Source organism: Scyliorhinus canicula, chromosome 11, assembly GCF_902713615.1.
Source record: "Scyliorhinus canicula chromosome 11, sScyCan1.1, whole genome shotgun sequence".
Taxonomy (NCBI): Eukaryota; Metazoa; Chordata; class Chondrichthyes; order Carcharhiniformes; family Scyliorhinidae; genus Scyliorhinus; species Scyliorhinus canicula.
Window position 1 is genome coordinate 122,660,097 of NC_052156.1, and position 14,361 is coordinate 122,674,457.

General features: G+C 39.8%; 1 protein-coding gene across 1 annotated transcript in view; it reads left to right on the plus strand.

Moving 5' to 3' along the window:
• Positions 1-14,361, plus strand: part of LOC119973789 (mucin-2-like) — a 160,677-nt gene that overhangs the window by 66,957 nt on the left and 79,359 nt on the right. The window contains exons 31-49 of the mRNA XM_038812213.1: positions 430-489; positions 1,857-1,913; positions 2,194-2,253; positions 2,421-2,480; positions 3,150-3,206; positions 3,769-3,828; positions 3,992-4,051; positions 4,969-5,025; positions 6,279-6,338; positions 6,501-6,560; positions 7,237-7,293; positions 8,547-8,606; positions 8,769-8,828; positions 9,505-9,561; positions 10,816-10,875; positions 11,038-11,097; positions 11,774-11,830; positions 13,444-13,503; positions 13,666-13,725. Coding sequence (XP_038668141.1) covers positions 430-489; positions 1,857-1,913; positions 2,194-2,253; positions 2,421-2,480; positions 3,150-3,206; positions 3,769-3,828; positions 3,992-4,051; positions 4,969-5,025; positions 6,279-6,338; positions 6,501-6,560; positions 7,237-7,293; positions 8,547-8,606; positions 8,769-8,828; positions 9,505-9,561; positions 10,816-10,875; positions 11,038-11,097; positions 11,774-11,830; positions 13,444-13,503; positions 13,666-13,725 — 1,122 coding nt within the window. The remainder of the gene's footprint in view (positions 1-429; positions 490-1,856; positions 1,914-2,193; positions 2,254-2,420; positions 2,481-3,149; positions 3,207-3,768; positions 3,829-3,991; positions 4,052-4,968; positions 5,026-6,278; positions 6,339-6,500; positions 6,561-7,236; positions 7,294-8,546; positions 8,607-8,768; positions 8,829-9,504; positions 9,562-10,815; positions 10,876-11,037; positions 11,098-11,773; positions 11,831-13,443; positions 13,504-13,665; positions 13,726-14,361) is intronic.

Below are 14,361 nucleotides of genomic sequence, written 5' to 3' on the forward strand. Positions count from 1 at the left end.
GAACAGAGCAGCCAATCACCAGACAGGACACGACCACTATAAAGCCAGAGGGCACCAGTTTTCCCGCTCTCTCGGGACCCAGCCTCTGAGACAGTCAGAGCTCATGAGCATAGCCAGTTCAAACACCATGTGGTAGCTAGTAAGCCTAGTCAGGCTAGCATCAGGTCTCCAGTCAAGTCAGCATAGTGTCAACCCACAGTTGAACATGTATAATAGTTTAGATGTTAAATAAAATCGTGTTGCATCTTATCAAGTGTTGGAAGTCTGTCTCTCGCTAGACTGCATCAAGCGCAGTCCACATCAACCCAGCCTGACCAACACATCACGACCTACCTCCCCCATCCCCACAGAACCTATCCCAAAGCAGCTGCTGATGTTTAGGAATTGCATTGGAGTTTTGTGATTTTGAATGGCTTTAATATTTTTCAGAGTTAACAAGTACAACAGTGCCGCCAACAACAACTTCCTCAACCATTGGCTCCACAACCCGTGAGTGATTTATCTTTCATTATGCATTGCAAGGTGTTAGATAAAAGGGATATTATTACCTCTTCAACACCTCTTGTCTCTGAAAGTCTATTCCCTTTCTCCATCAATGTAAGCTTCTATTCCAGTCAGAGAACAGTGTTTATTGGCATCACTGGTGAATAAAATGTCATTTTCATTCACTTCAGCAGCCCCCTCAGGATGAGGAGGGGCTGGTGGACGAGCCCAGGAATGACCCACGGAAGCACAGAAATATACATGGCAAATAGAAGCAGGAGTAGGCCATTCAGCCCTTCAAGCCTGCTCCACCATTCGTCATTCATTATGATCATGACTGATCATCAAGTTCAACACCCTGATCCCACCTTCCCGCCATAAGCCTTGATCTCTTCAGCCTCAATAGCTATATCTAATTATTTCTTGATATTACACAAAGTTTTTGCCTCAATTACATTTGTTGCAATGAATTCCACAGATTTAACACTCTCTGGATGAAGAAGTGTCTCCTCAGTCCTAAATGATTTACCTCTTATCCCAAACTATGACCCCTAGTTCTGGACTCACTTCACCATCAGGAACATTTTTTCTGAATTAGCCCTGTCCAATCTTGATAGAATTTTATAAGTTTCCATGAGATCCCCTCTCACTCCTCTAAACTCCAATGAATATAATCCTAACTAATTCAGTCTATCTTCATATGACAGTCCCACCATCCCAGGAATGAGCCTGGTAAACATTCACTGCACTCTCACCATAGCAAGAACACCCTTCCTCAGATAAGGACACCAAATCTGCACAAATTACTCCATGTGTCACCAATGCCCCATATAATTGTAGTAAAATACCTACACTCAAATCCTCTTGCTCTGAAGGCCAAAATATCAATTGCCTTCTTCACTGCCTGCTGTACCTTTGTGCTTACTTTCAGTGACTGATGCACAAGGACACAAAGGTAACCCTGTGTATCCAACTTTCTTAATTTACACTCGTTCAAATAATAATCTGCCTTCCTTTTTTTGCGACCGAAGTGGAGAACCTCACATTTATCCATGTTATTCTGCACCTGTCATGCATATGTCCACTTATTCAGCCTGTCCAAATCCTGCTGAAGCATCTCTGCATCCTCATCACAACTTACCCAACATTGTATCAACTGCAAATTTGGAAATACTACATTTAATTCCCTCGTCCAGAATATTAATACACAACAAGTGGATGTTCTATTTTAACAGCATTTTAACAGAATTTTGCAGTAAATCCTATAAAATAAACCGTGCACTGGAACACTAATGTATCCAGGTGGTAAATTTCTCAATACTGTAGGATTTGGAATTGGAGTTTGATGGTTTTGAATGTTCTTTCTTTGTCAGCAGTGCCATCAACAACACAGGAAACACGTACTACACCTGGTAAAACTACTACAACAGGTAAGTGATGCCTCCTTTCAATATTCTCCAACAAGTCTGTTCACATCGGCGAGCTTCTCTCATTTGCTGGTTTCAAGAAATGTTGGTCCATTCGTTCAGTCTTGTCCACACTTACTTTTCTGTGGAAATGGGTAAAAATTTACCAAAACCTGAATCATAAGTTAGTTTTGTGAACATCTCTTTTACCCCAAGATCAATGCGATTGTTTTATGGTCAAACTCTATCATAATATAATGGTGCCTACGTTGTGGTGTTGATTTTCATTATTGTTCTTCTTCAGAACGAGTCACCACATCTGTGAAACCATCTACACCTGGGAGCACTCTTACCACCACACCGGGTGAGTAACAGCTTCTTTTGATAAATAGCAACAAAGTCAGGAAACAAGTGGATATTCTATCTTAGCATACTTTTGTTAGTGAACACAATAAAATAAATGGTGCAGTGGAACACTATTTGCTTTTATGTTGTGCTGCATTGGATTTGATTGTGTTTTTTATTCTTCAGAAGTGACCACTACAACAGTGACACCAACAACAACCAGATCCACTACCATCTCAACACCGGGTGAGTGATGGCTTCTTTTAATATACAGTAACCGGACCAGTGGCACAACCTGTTTTGTTTCAACAACTTTCAGACAGTGGAAGGACACTAACTCATACTTCTTGATATTCAGTACATAACACTCACAAGTGAATTGGTTGTTTAACGGACGTAATCAAATCAAGCTCAGTCAGACACAGCACATGAGGGAAAATATTACTCTCCATATTTCAGTATGCACTTCTCTCCTAGAATTTACTTGCTTTGTTTTCTGAAACTTTTCCAAAACTGTGGCATGGCATTTGAATAAATTAGGAATTGTTCATTGTCTTTTGATGATGATCTCCAGCATCTTTTTCTAATTCAGTAGTTTCCAACACATACCTTCCCAAAAGAAGTTCCTCTGACCATAGTGTGATTGTCAATATTCTTGCACTATTCTCTTTCACCCAGTTACTTAAAATTGTCTTTCGGACCCGAGAAAAATATGCAAAAGTTGATTTGTCTTTCTCCTGATTAAATTTGCTCCATTGCACTCCAATACATTTAAGCTAATCAGTAGATCTAGTCAATACTTTCCTTCGGCTTGTTGTCTTTTTGTCAACTAAATAACCCAAAGCTGGAATTCTGTTTAAGAGCTGGATTTCCAGTCAGAGTGCAATGATTTTTCATATTTTTCTTCTCCTTTAGAAACAACAACTGTAACACAAAAAACAACAACTGTGTCCACGGCCAGTTCTACATCTGGTGAGTGAGGATCTTTTTCAGTATCATTCCTCTCACCTTTTAAACAGTCCCTCACGTTCAAGGATGACTTGCTTCCAATCCAGTTTGAGGAATTCTGGAATGGCAGAAAAGTGCACTGCAAGATCTGAACATTCTGTGACATGAGGTTAGATATTGCTTCGAGAGACACATAGATTACCTATTTGGAGTTTTGTGAGCTGCTTCTGATAACTCGAATCTGTCTCTGTGCTAAATGTACTCGATATGTTACTCATTTTAGTCAATCAGAGGCCAAGAGGTAAATCGACAGGAATATTTAAAGTCACATGGAATAGTCTGAGGAAACCCCTGAAATGTTTCAGCTGTCTTCCTGGGGGTTTCCTGCTACAACCAAGTTCTGTGAAGGGTACATTTACTTTTCAATGGAAATGGTGAAAATTTACCAAAATCTGAATCATAAATTAGTTTTGTGAACATCTCTTTTCCCCCAAGATCAATGCGATTGTTTTATGGTCAAACTCTATCACAATATAATAGTACCGAGATTTTGGTGGTGATTTTCATTATTGTTCTTCTTCTTCAGAAGGAGTCACCACATCCGTGAAACCACCTACAACTGGGACCACTCCTGGCACCACACCGGGTGAGTAACAGCTTCCTTTGATAAACAGCTAGAGCTAGAACAAGTGGATGCTCTATTTTAACATACTTTTGTTAGTGAATCCAATAAAATAAATCATGCAGTAGAACACTATTTGCTTTTATGTTATACTGCATTGGATTTGATTGTATTTTTTATTCTTCAGAAGTGACCACTACAACAGTGACACCAACAACAACCAGATCCACTACCGTCTCCACACCGGGTGAGTGATGGCTTCTTTTAATATACAGTAACCGGACCAGTGACACAATCTGTTTTGTTTCAACAACTTTCAGACAGTGGAAGGACACTAACTCATACTTGCTGATATTTTGTCCATAACAATCAGAGTGAGCTGGTTGATCAATGGACCTAATAAAATGAGAGCACAATCAGACACTGCGCATGAGTGAAATAATTCCTCTCCATATTTCTGTATGTACCGTTCTCTCCTAGAATTTACTAGCTTACCATTGTTTCCTGAACCTTTTCCAAATCCGAAGCCTGGCATTTGGAAAAATTAGGAATTGTTCATTGTCTTTTGATGCTGACCTGCAGCATCTTTTTCTAATTTAGTAGTTTCCAAAACATTCCTTCGCAGAAGACGTTCCTTGAGCATAGCGAGATTGTTAATATTAATTAATTATCTTCTTTGGGCAGCACGGTGGCCTAGTGGCTAGCACAGCTGCCTCAAGGCGCTGAGGTCCCAGGTTCGAATCTCGGCCCTGGGTCACTGTCCGTGTGAAGTTTGCACATTCTCCCCGTGTCTGCGTGGGTTTCGCCCGCACAACCCAAAAATGTGCAGAGTAGATGGATAGGCCACACTAAATTGCCCCCTTAATTGGAAAAAATAATTGGATAATCTAAATTTTTATAAAAATTAATTATTTTCTTTCACCTAGTAACTTAAAATTGTCTTTTCGAAGTGAGGCAAATATGGAAAAGTTGATTTGTCTTTCTCCTGTTTAAATTTGATCCATTATATTCCAATATTTTTAACCATGTCAGAAGATCTAGTCAATGCTTTCCATATTCTTGTTGTCTTATTGTCAAATTAATTGATCTGAAGCTGGAATTCTGTTAAAGAGCTGGATTTCCAGTCAGAGTGCAATGATTTTTAATATTTTTCTTCTCCTTTAGAAACAACAACTGCAACAAAAATAACAACAACTGTATCCACGGCCAGTTCTGCAACTGGTGAGTGAGGATTTTTTCCAGTATCATTCCCCTCATCTTTTAGACAGTCCCTTGTGTTCAAGGATGACATGCTTCCATTCCAGTTTGAGGAATTCTGAAATGGCAGTAAAGTGGATGCACAATCTGCACATTCTGTAACATTGAGATCAGATGTTGCTTCGAGAGACACGTAGATTACTTGTTTGGACGTTTGTGCGCTGCTTCTGATAACTCAAAGCTGTCTCTGCGATAATGGTAGTCCATATGTAATCCATTTTGGTCACTCAGCTTCCAAGATGTCCCATGAATCAACAGTGATATTTATGGTCACATGATATAGTCTGAGGAAATCCCTGAAACGTTTCAGCTGTCCTCCTGGAGGTTTCGAGCGACAACTGAGTTCTGGGTCGGGCAGTAGCTTTTCGAACCACCTGTCAAGTCAAGAAATGCCATTAGCGGCTCAGTAGAGCTTGTTACGTCTAATTTCTCCCTCAGAGCTCAATATGTTGGTTTGGTAAAGGATCCTGCTGTTGGACCACATTTCGTGCCACCAGATTGAGAAGCTTTTGCAAATACAACCCTTGTAACTGTTCTCCAGTGCTTTGAGGTGGCCGTTGTAAATTGGCCAAGTTGACGAAGCATAATTGATGTCAGCTACTGCTGTCTTGTACACCATGTCCTTAGCATCAAGTGTCTCATACTGGGCCTAAAATACACTTTTCAAATACTTATACAAGTGTGACTTGATCTAAATAGTTACAGATAATGCTCATTATGTCCTGTGGCCATCAGGCCATTCTTTTGAGTTGTGATTATTTGACAAATTCACATTCTCAATCTGCATCTAATGGCGCTTTCACAATCTCAAAATTGGTGTTGGGAAGAATCCACCCCTCGGAGATGTTCCTAATCGGAAGAATCAAATTTTTAATGGTTCAACAGATATAACTGTAAATTTGGTCCCTTCTTCCCACTTCTGTCTTCTTTAGTTGCTATTTATTCTCACACACATTTTTATTGCAATTTACCACGCTGTAAAACAAGGCAATATGTTCGTCATGCTGATGTCACAGGTTGCAGACTCTTGAATGGCATTAGAATGATTTTGAAATTTTGTCAAAGATTTTCCATTGATAGCATACTGATGTTATTCATGTTTTTGTTCTTTATCATCAAAAGTGACAATTGTAACTTTTCAAAATTTCAAACTCGAGCACTATATTAATGGTGCCTACACTGTGGTGGTGTTTATCATTATTGTTCTTCTTCTTCAGAAGGAGTCACCACATCCGTGAAACCACCTACAACTGGGACCAATCCTGGCACCACACCGGGTGAGTATCAGCTTATTTTGATAAACAGCTAGAGCTAGAACAAGTCGATGTTCTATTTTAACATAATTTTGCTGAGAACCCAATAAAATGAATCGTGCAGTGGAACACTATTTGCTTTTATGTTATACGGCATTGGATTTGATTGTGTTTTTTATTCTTCAGAAGTGACCACTACAACAGTGACACCACCAACAACCAGCTCCACTACCGTCTCCACACCAGGTGAGTGATGGCTTCTTTTAATATACAGTAACCGGACCAGTGACACAATCTGTTTTATTTCAACAACTTTCAGGCAGTGGATGGACACTAACTCATACTTGCTGATATTTAGTCCATAACAATCAGAGTGAGCTGGTTGATCAATGGACCTAATCAAATGAGAGCTCAATCAGACACTGCACATGAGTAAAATAATTCCTCTCCATATTTCTGTATGCACCGTTCTCTCCTAGAATTTACTAGCTTACCATTGTTTCCTGAACCTTTTCCAAATCCGAGGCCTGGCATTTGGAAAAATTAGGAATTGTTCATTATCTTTTGATGCTGACCTGCAGCATCTTTTTCTAATTCACTAGTTTCCAAAACATTCCTTCACAGAAGACGTTCCTTGAGCATAGTGTGATTGTTAATATTCTTGAATTTATTTATTTCACCCAGTAACTTAAAATTGTCTTTTCGAAGTGAGGCAAATAAGCAAAAGTTGATTTGTCTTTCTCCTGTTTAAATTTGATCCATTATATTCCAATATTTTTAACCATGTCAGTAGATCTAGTCAATGCTTTCCTTATTCTTGTTGTCTTATTGTCAAATTAATTGACATGAAGCAGGAATTCTGTTGAAGAGCTGGATTTCCAGTCAGAGTGCAATGATTTTTAATATTTTTCTTCTCCTTTAGAAACAACAACTGCAACAAAAATAACAACAACTGTGTCCACGGCCAGTTCTACAACTGGTGAGTGAGGAGTTTTTCCAGTATCATTCCTCTCATCTATTAGATAGTCCCTTGTGTTCAAGGATGACATGCTTCCATTCCAGTTTGAGGAATTCTGAAATGGCAGTAAAGTGGATGCACAATCTGCACATTCTGTAACATTGAGATCAGATGTTGCTTCGAGAGACACGTAGATTACTTGTTTGGACGTTTGTGCGCTGCTTCTGATAACTCAAAGCTGTCTCTGCGATAATGGTAGTCCATATGTTATCCATTTTGGTCACTCAGCTTCCAAGATGTCCCATGAATCAACAGTGATATTTATGGTCACATGATATAGTCTGAGGAAATCCCTGAAACGTTTCAGCTGTCCACCTGGAGGTTTCGAGCTTCAACTGAGTCCTGGGTTTGGCACTTGCTTTTCGAACCACCAGTCAGGTCAAGAAATGCTATTAGCGGCTCAGTAGAGCTCGTTACGTCTAATTGTTCCCTCAGAGCTGAACATGTTGGTTTGGCAGAGGATGCTGCTGTTGGAGCACATTTTGTGCCACCAGATTGAGAAGCTTTTGCAAATACAACCCTTGTAACTGTTCTCCAGTGCTTTGAGGTGGCCGTTGTAAATTGGCCAAGTTGACGAAGCATAATTGATGTCAGCTACTGCTGTCTTGTACACCATGTCCTTAGCATCAAGTGTCTCATACTGGGCCTAAAATACACTTTTCAAATACTTATACAAGTGTGACTTGATCTAAATAGTTACAGATAATGCTCATTATGTCCTGTGGCCATCAGGCCATTCTTTTGAGTTGGGATTATTTGACAAATTCAGCATTTTCAATCTGCATCTAATGGCGCTTTCACAATCTCAAAATTGGTGTTGGGAAGAATCCACCCCTCGGAGATGTTCCTAATCGGAAGAATCAAATTTTTAATGGTTCAACAGATATAACTGTAAATTTGGTCCCTTCTTCCCACTTCTGTCTTCTTTAGTTGCTATTTATTCTCACACACATTTTTATTGCAATTTACCACGCTGTAAAGCAAGGCAATATGTTCTTCATGCTGATGTCACAGGCTGCAGACTCTTGAATGGCATTAGAATGATTTTGAAATATTGTCAAAGATTTTCCATTGATAGCATACTGATGTTATTCATGTTTTTGTTCTTTATCATCAAAAGTGACAATTGTAACTTTTCAAAATTTCAAACTCGAGCACTATATAATGGTGCCTACATTGTGGTGGTGTTTTTCATTATTGTTCTTCTTCTTCAGAAGGAGTCACCACATCCGTGACACCACCTACAACTGGGACCAATCCTGGCACCACACCGGGTGAGTATCAGCTTATTTTGATAAACAGCTAGAGCTAGAACAAGTGGATGTTCTATTTTAACATAATTTTGCTGAGAACCCAATAAAATGAATCGTGCAGTGGAACACTATTTGCTTTTATGTGATACGGCATTGGATTTGATTGTATTTTTTATTCTTCAGAAGTGACCACTACAACAGTGACACCAACAACAACCAGCTCCACTACCGTCTCCACACCAGGTGAGTGATGGCTTCTTTTAATATACAGTAACCGGACCAGTGACACAATCTGTTTTGTTTCAACAACTTTCAGACAGTGGAAGGACACTAACTCATACTTGCTGATATTTTGTCCATAACAATCAGAGTGAGCTGGTTGATCAATGGACCTAATAAAATGAGAGCTCAATCAGACACTGCGCATGAGTGAAATAATTCCTCTCCATATTTCTGTATGTACCGTTCTCTCCTAGAATTTACTAGCTTACCATTGTTTCCTGAACCTTTTCCAAATCCGAGGCCTGGCATTTGGAAAAATTAGGAATTGTTCATTATCTTTTGATGCTGACCTGCAGCATCTTTTTCTAATTCACTAGTTTCCAAAACATTCCTTCACAGAAGACGTTCCTTGAGCATAGTGTTATTGTTAATATTCTTGAATTTATTTATTTCACCCAGTAACCTAAAATTGTCTTTTCGAAGTGAGGCAAATATGCAAAAGTTGATTTGTCTTTCTCCTGTTTAAATTTGATCCATTATATTCCAATATTTTTTACCATGTCAGTAGATCTAGTCAATGCTTTCCTTATTCTTGTTGTCTTATTGTCAAATTAATTGACATGAAGCAGGAATTCTGTTGAAGAGCTGGATTTCCAGTCAGAGTGCAATGATTTTTAATATTTTTCTTCTCCTTTAGAAACAACAACTGCAACAAAAATAACAACAACTGTGTCCACGGCCAGTTCTACAACTGGTGAGTGAGGAGTTTTTCCAGTATCATTCCTCTCATCTTTTAGACAGTCCCTTGTGTTCAAGGATGACATGCTTCCATTCCAGTTTGAGGAATTCTGAAATGGCAGTAAAGTGGAATGCACAATCTGCACATTCTGTAACATTGAGGTCAGATGTTGCTTCAAGAGACATGTAGATTACTTGTTTGGACCTTTGTGCGCTGCTTCTGATAACTCAAAGCTGTCTCTGCGATAATGGTAGTCCATATGTTATCCATTTTGGTCACTCAGCTTCCAAGATGTCCCATGAATCAACAGTGATATTTATGGTCACATGATATAGTCTGAGGAAATCCCTGAAACGTTTCAGCTGTCCTCCTGGAGGTTTCGAGCTACAACTGAGTCCTGGGTTGGGCACTTGCTTTTCGAACCACGAGTCAGGTCAAGAAATGCCATTAGCGGCTCAGTAGAGCTCGGTACGTCTAATTGTTCCATCAGAGCTGAACATGTTAGGTTTGGGAGAGGATGCTGCTGTTGGAGCACCTTTCTTGCCACCAGATTGAGAAGCTTTTGCAAATACAACCCTTGTATGTGTTCTCCAGTGCTTTGAGGTGGCCGTTGTAAATTGGACAAGTTGACGAAGCATAATTGATGTCAGCCACTGCTGTCTTGTACACCATGTCCTTAGCATCAAGTGTCTTATACTGGGCCTAAAATACTCTTTTCAAATACTTATACAAGTGTGCCTTGATCTAACTAGGTACAGATAATTCTCATTCTGACCTGTTGCCATCAGCCCGTTCTTTTGGGCTGGGATTATTTGAAAAATGCACATTCTCAATCTGCATCTAATGGCGTTTTCACAATTTCTAAATTGGTGTTGGGAAGATCCACCCCTCGGAGATATTCCTAATCGGAAGAATCACATTTTTAATGGTTCAATAGATATAAATGTAAATTTGGTCCCTTCTTCCCACTTCTGTCTTCTTTAGTTACTATTTATTCTCACACACATTTTTATTACAATTTGCCATGCTGTAAAACAAGGCAATATCTTCTTCATGCTGATGTCACAGGCTGCAGACATTTGAATGGCATTAGAATGATTTTGAAATATTGTAAAAAGATTTTCCATCGATAGCATATTGATGTTATTCATGTTTTTGTTCTTTATCATCAAAAGTGACAATTGTAACTTTTCGAAAGTTCAAACTCGAGCACTATATAATGGTGCCTACACTGTGGTGGTGTTTTTCATTATTGTTGTTCTTCTTCAGAAGGAGTCACCACATCCGTGAAACCACCTACAACTGGGACCACTCCTGGCACCACACCGGGTGAGTAACAGCTTATTTTGATAAACAGCTAGAGCTAGAACAAGTGGATGTTCTATTTTAACATCATTGTGCAGCAAACCCAATAAAATGAATCGTGCAGTGGAACACTATTTGCTTTTATGTTATACTGCATTGAATTTGATTGTGTTTGTTATTCTTCAGAAGTGACCACTACAACAGTGACACCACCAACAACCAGCTCCACTACCGTCTCCACACCGGGTGAGTGATGGCTTCTTTTAATTTACAGGAACCGGACCAGTGACACAATCTGTTTTGTTTCAACAACTTTCAGGCAGTGGATGGACACTAACTCATACTTGCTGATATTTTGTCCATAACAATCAGAGTGAGCTGGTTGATCAATGGACCTAATCAAATGAAGCTCAATCAGACACTGCACATGAGTAAAATAATTCCTCTCCATATTTCTGGATGCACCGTTCTCTCCTAGAATTTACTAGCTTCCCATTGTTTCCTGAACCTTTTCCAAAACCGAAGCCTGGCATTTGAAAAAATTAGGAATTGTTCATTATCTTTTGATGCTGACCTGCAGCATCTTTTTCTAATTCAGTAGTTTCCAAAACATTCCTTCACAGAAGACGTTCCTTGAGCATAGTGTGATTGTTAATAGTCTTGAATTATTTTATTTCACCCATTAACCTAAAATTGTCTTTTCGAAGTTAGACAAATATGCAAAAGTTGATCTGTCTTTCTCTTGTTTAAATTTGATCCATCATATTCCAATATTTTTTAACCATGTCAGTAGATCTAGTCAATGCTTTCCTTATTCTTGTTGTCTTGTTTTCAAATTAATTGACCTGAAGCTGGAATTCTGTGAAAGAGCTGACTTTCCAGTCAGAGTGCAATGATTTTTAATATTTTTCTTCTCCTTTAGAAACAACAACTGCAACAAAAATAACAACAACTGTGTCCACGGCCAGTTCTACAACTGGTGAGTGAGGATTTTTTCCAGTATCATTCCCCTCATCCTTTAGATAGTCCCTTGTGTTCAGGGATGACTTGCTTCCATTCCAGTTTGAGGAATTCTGGAATGGCAGTAAAGTGGAATGCACAATCTGCACATTCTGTAACATTGAGGTCAGATGTTGCTTCAAGAGACACGTAGATTACTTGTTTGGAGGTTTGTGCGCTGCTTCTGATAACTCAAAGCTGTCTCTGCGATAATGGTATTCCATATGATATCCATTTTGGTCACTCAGCGGCCAAGAAGTCCCATGAATCAACAGGGATATTTATGGTCACATGGGATAGTCTGAGGAAATCCCTGAAACGTTTCAGCTGTCCTCCTGGAGGTTTCGAGCTACAACTGAGTTCTGGGTCGGGCAGTTGCTTTTCGAACCACCTGTCAGGTCAAGAAATGCCATTAGCGGCTCAGTAGAGCTCATTACGTCTAATTTCTCCCTCAGAGATCAACATGTTGGTTTGGTAGAGGATCCTGCTGTTGGAGCACATTGCTTGCCACCAGATTGAGAAGCTTTTGCAAATACAACCCTGGGGCGAAATTCTCCGACCCCCGATCAGGGGCCGGGCTAGTGCCCTGGGTGCACTATGTTCCTCCCCGACCGCCACGGCGGAAGGGAACACCACATCGCGCATGCGCCGGCAGTGACGTCAGCAGCCAGCTGCCGCTGACGTCACTGCCGGCGCATGCGCCGAACGCCGAAAGCCTTTCAGCCAGCCCCGCTGCCGGGGGCGCCGGGTTTTTTCTCCAGTCTTCTGGTGCCAACCGCTCCGGCGCGGGGCTGCCCCCCAAAGGTGGGGAGAATTCCCCGCCTTTGGGGAGGCGCGACTCCTGAGTGGTTGGCGCCACTCCCCTACTCCGGCACCCTCCGTCACGCCGGGTAGGGGAGAATGTCGCCCCTTGTAACTGTTCTCCAGTGCTTGGAGGTGGCCGTTGTAAATTGTCCAAGTTGACGAAGCATAATTGATGTCAGCCACTGCTGTCTTGTACACCATGTCCTTAGCATCAAGTGTCTCATACTGAGCATAACATACTCTTTTCAAATACTTATACAAGTGTGTCTTGATCTAACTAGTTACAGATAATGTTAATTATGTCCTGTGGCCATCAGGCCATTCTTTTGGGCTGGGATTATTTGACAAATTCAGCATTCTCAATCTGCATCTAACGGCGCTTTCACAATCTCAAAATTGGTGTTGGGAAGAATCCACTTCTCGGAGATATTCCTAATCGGAAGAATGAATTTTTAATGGTTCAACAGATAAAACTTTAAATTTGGTCCCTTCTTCCCACTTCTGTCTTCTTTAGTTGCTATTTATTCTCACACACATTTTTATTGCAATTTACCACGCTGTAAAACAAGGCAATATGTTCTTCATGCTGATGTCACAGGCTGCAGACTCTTGAATGGCATTAGAATGATTTTGAAATATTCTCAATGTTTTTCCATTGATAGCATACTGATGTTATTCATGTTTTTGTTCTTTATCATCAAAAGTGACAATTCAAAAGTTCAAACTCGAGCACTATATAATGGTGCCTACATTGTGATGGTGATTTTCATTATTGTTCTTCTTCTTCAGAAGGAGTCACCACATCCGTGAAACCATCTACAACTGGGACCACTCCTGGCACCACACCGGGTGAGTATCAGCTTATTTTAATAAAAAACTAGAGCTAGAACAAGTGGATGTTCTATTTTAACATCATTGTGCAGCAAACCCAATAAAATTAATCGTGCAGTGGAACACTATTTGCTTTTATGTTATACTGCATTGGATTTGATTGTGTTTTTTATTCTTCAGAAGTGACCACTACAACAGTGACACCAACAACAACCAGCTCCACTACCGTCTCCACACCAGGTGAGTGAAGGCTTCTTTTAATATACAGGAACCAAACTAGTGACACAATCTGTTTTATTTCAACAACTTTCAGACAGTGGAAGGACAATAACTCATACTTGCTGATATTTTGTCCATAACAATCAGAGTGAGCTGGTTGATCAATGGACCTAATCAAATGAAGCTCAATCAGACACTGCACATGAGTAAAATAATTCCTCTCCATATTTCTGTATGCACCGTTCTCTCCTAGAATTTACTAGCTTCCCATTGTTTCCTGAACCTTTTCCAAAACCGAAGCCTGGCATTTGGAAAAATTAGGAATTGTTCATTATCTTTTGATGCTGACCTGCAGCATCTTTTTCTAATTCAGTAGTTTCCAAAACATTCCTTCACAGAAGACGTTCCTCTGAGCATAGTGTGATTGTTAATATTCATTAATTATTTTCTTTAACCCAGTAACTTAAAATTGCCTTTTCGAAGTCAGGCAAATATGCAAAAGTTGATCTGTCTTTCTCCTGTTTAAATTTGATCCATTATATTCCAATATTTTTAACCATGTCAGTAGATCTAGTCAATGCTTTCCTTATTCTTGTTGTCTTATTGTCAAATTAATTGACCTGAAGCTGGAATTCTGTTAAAGAGCTGGATTTCCAG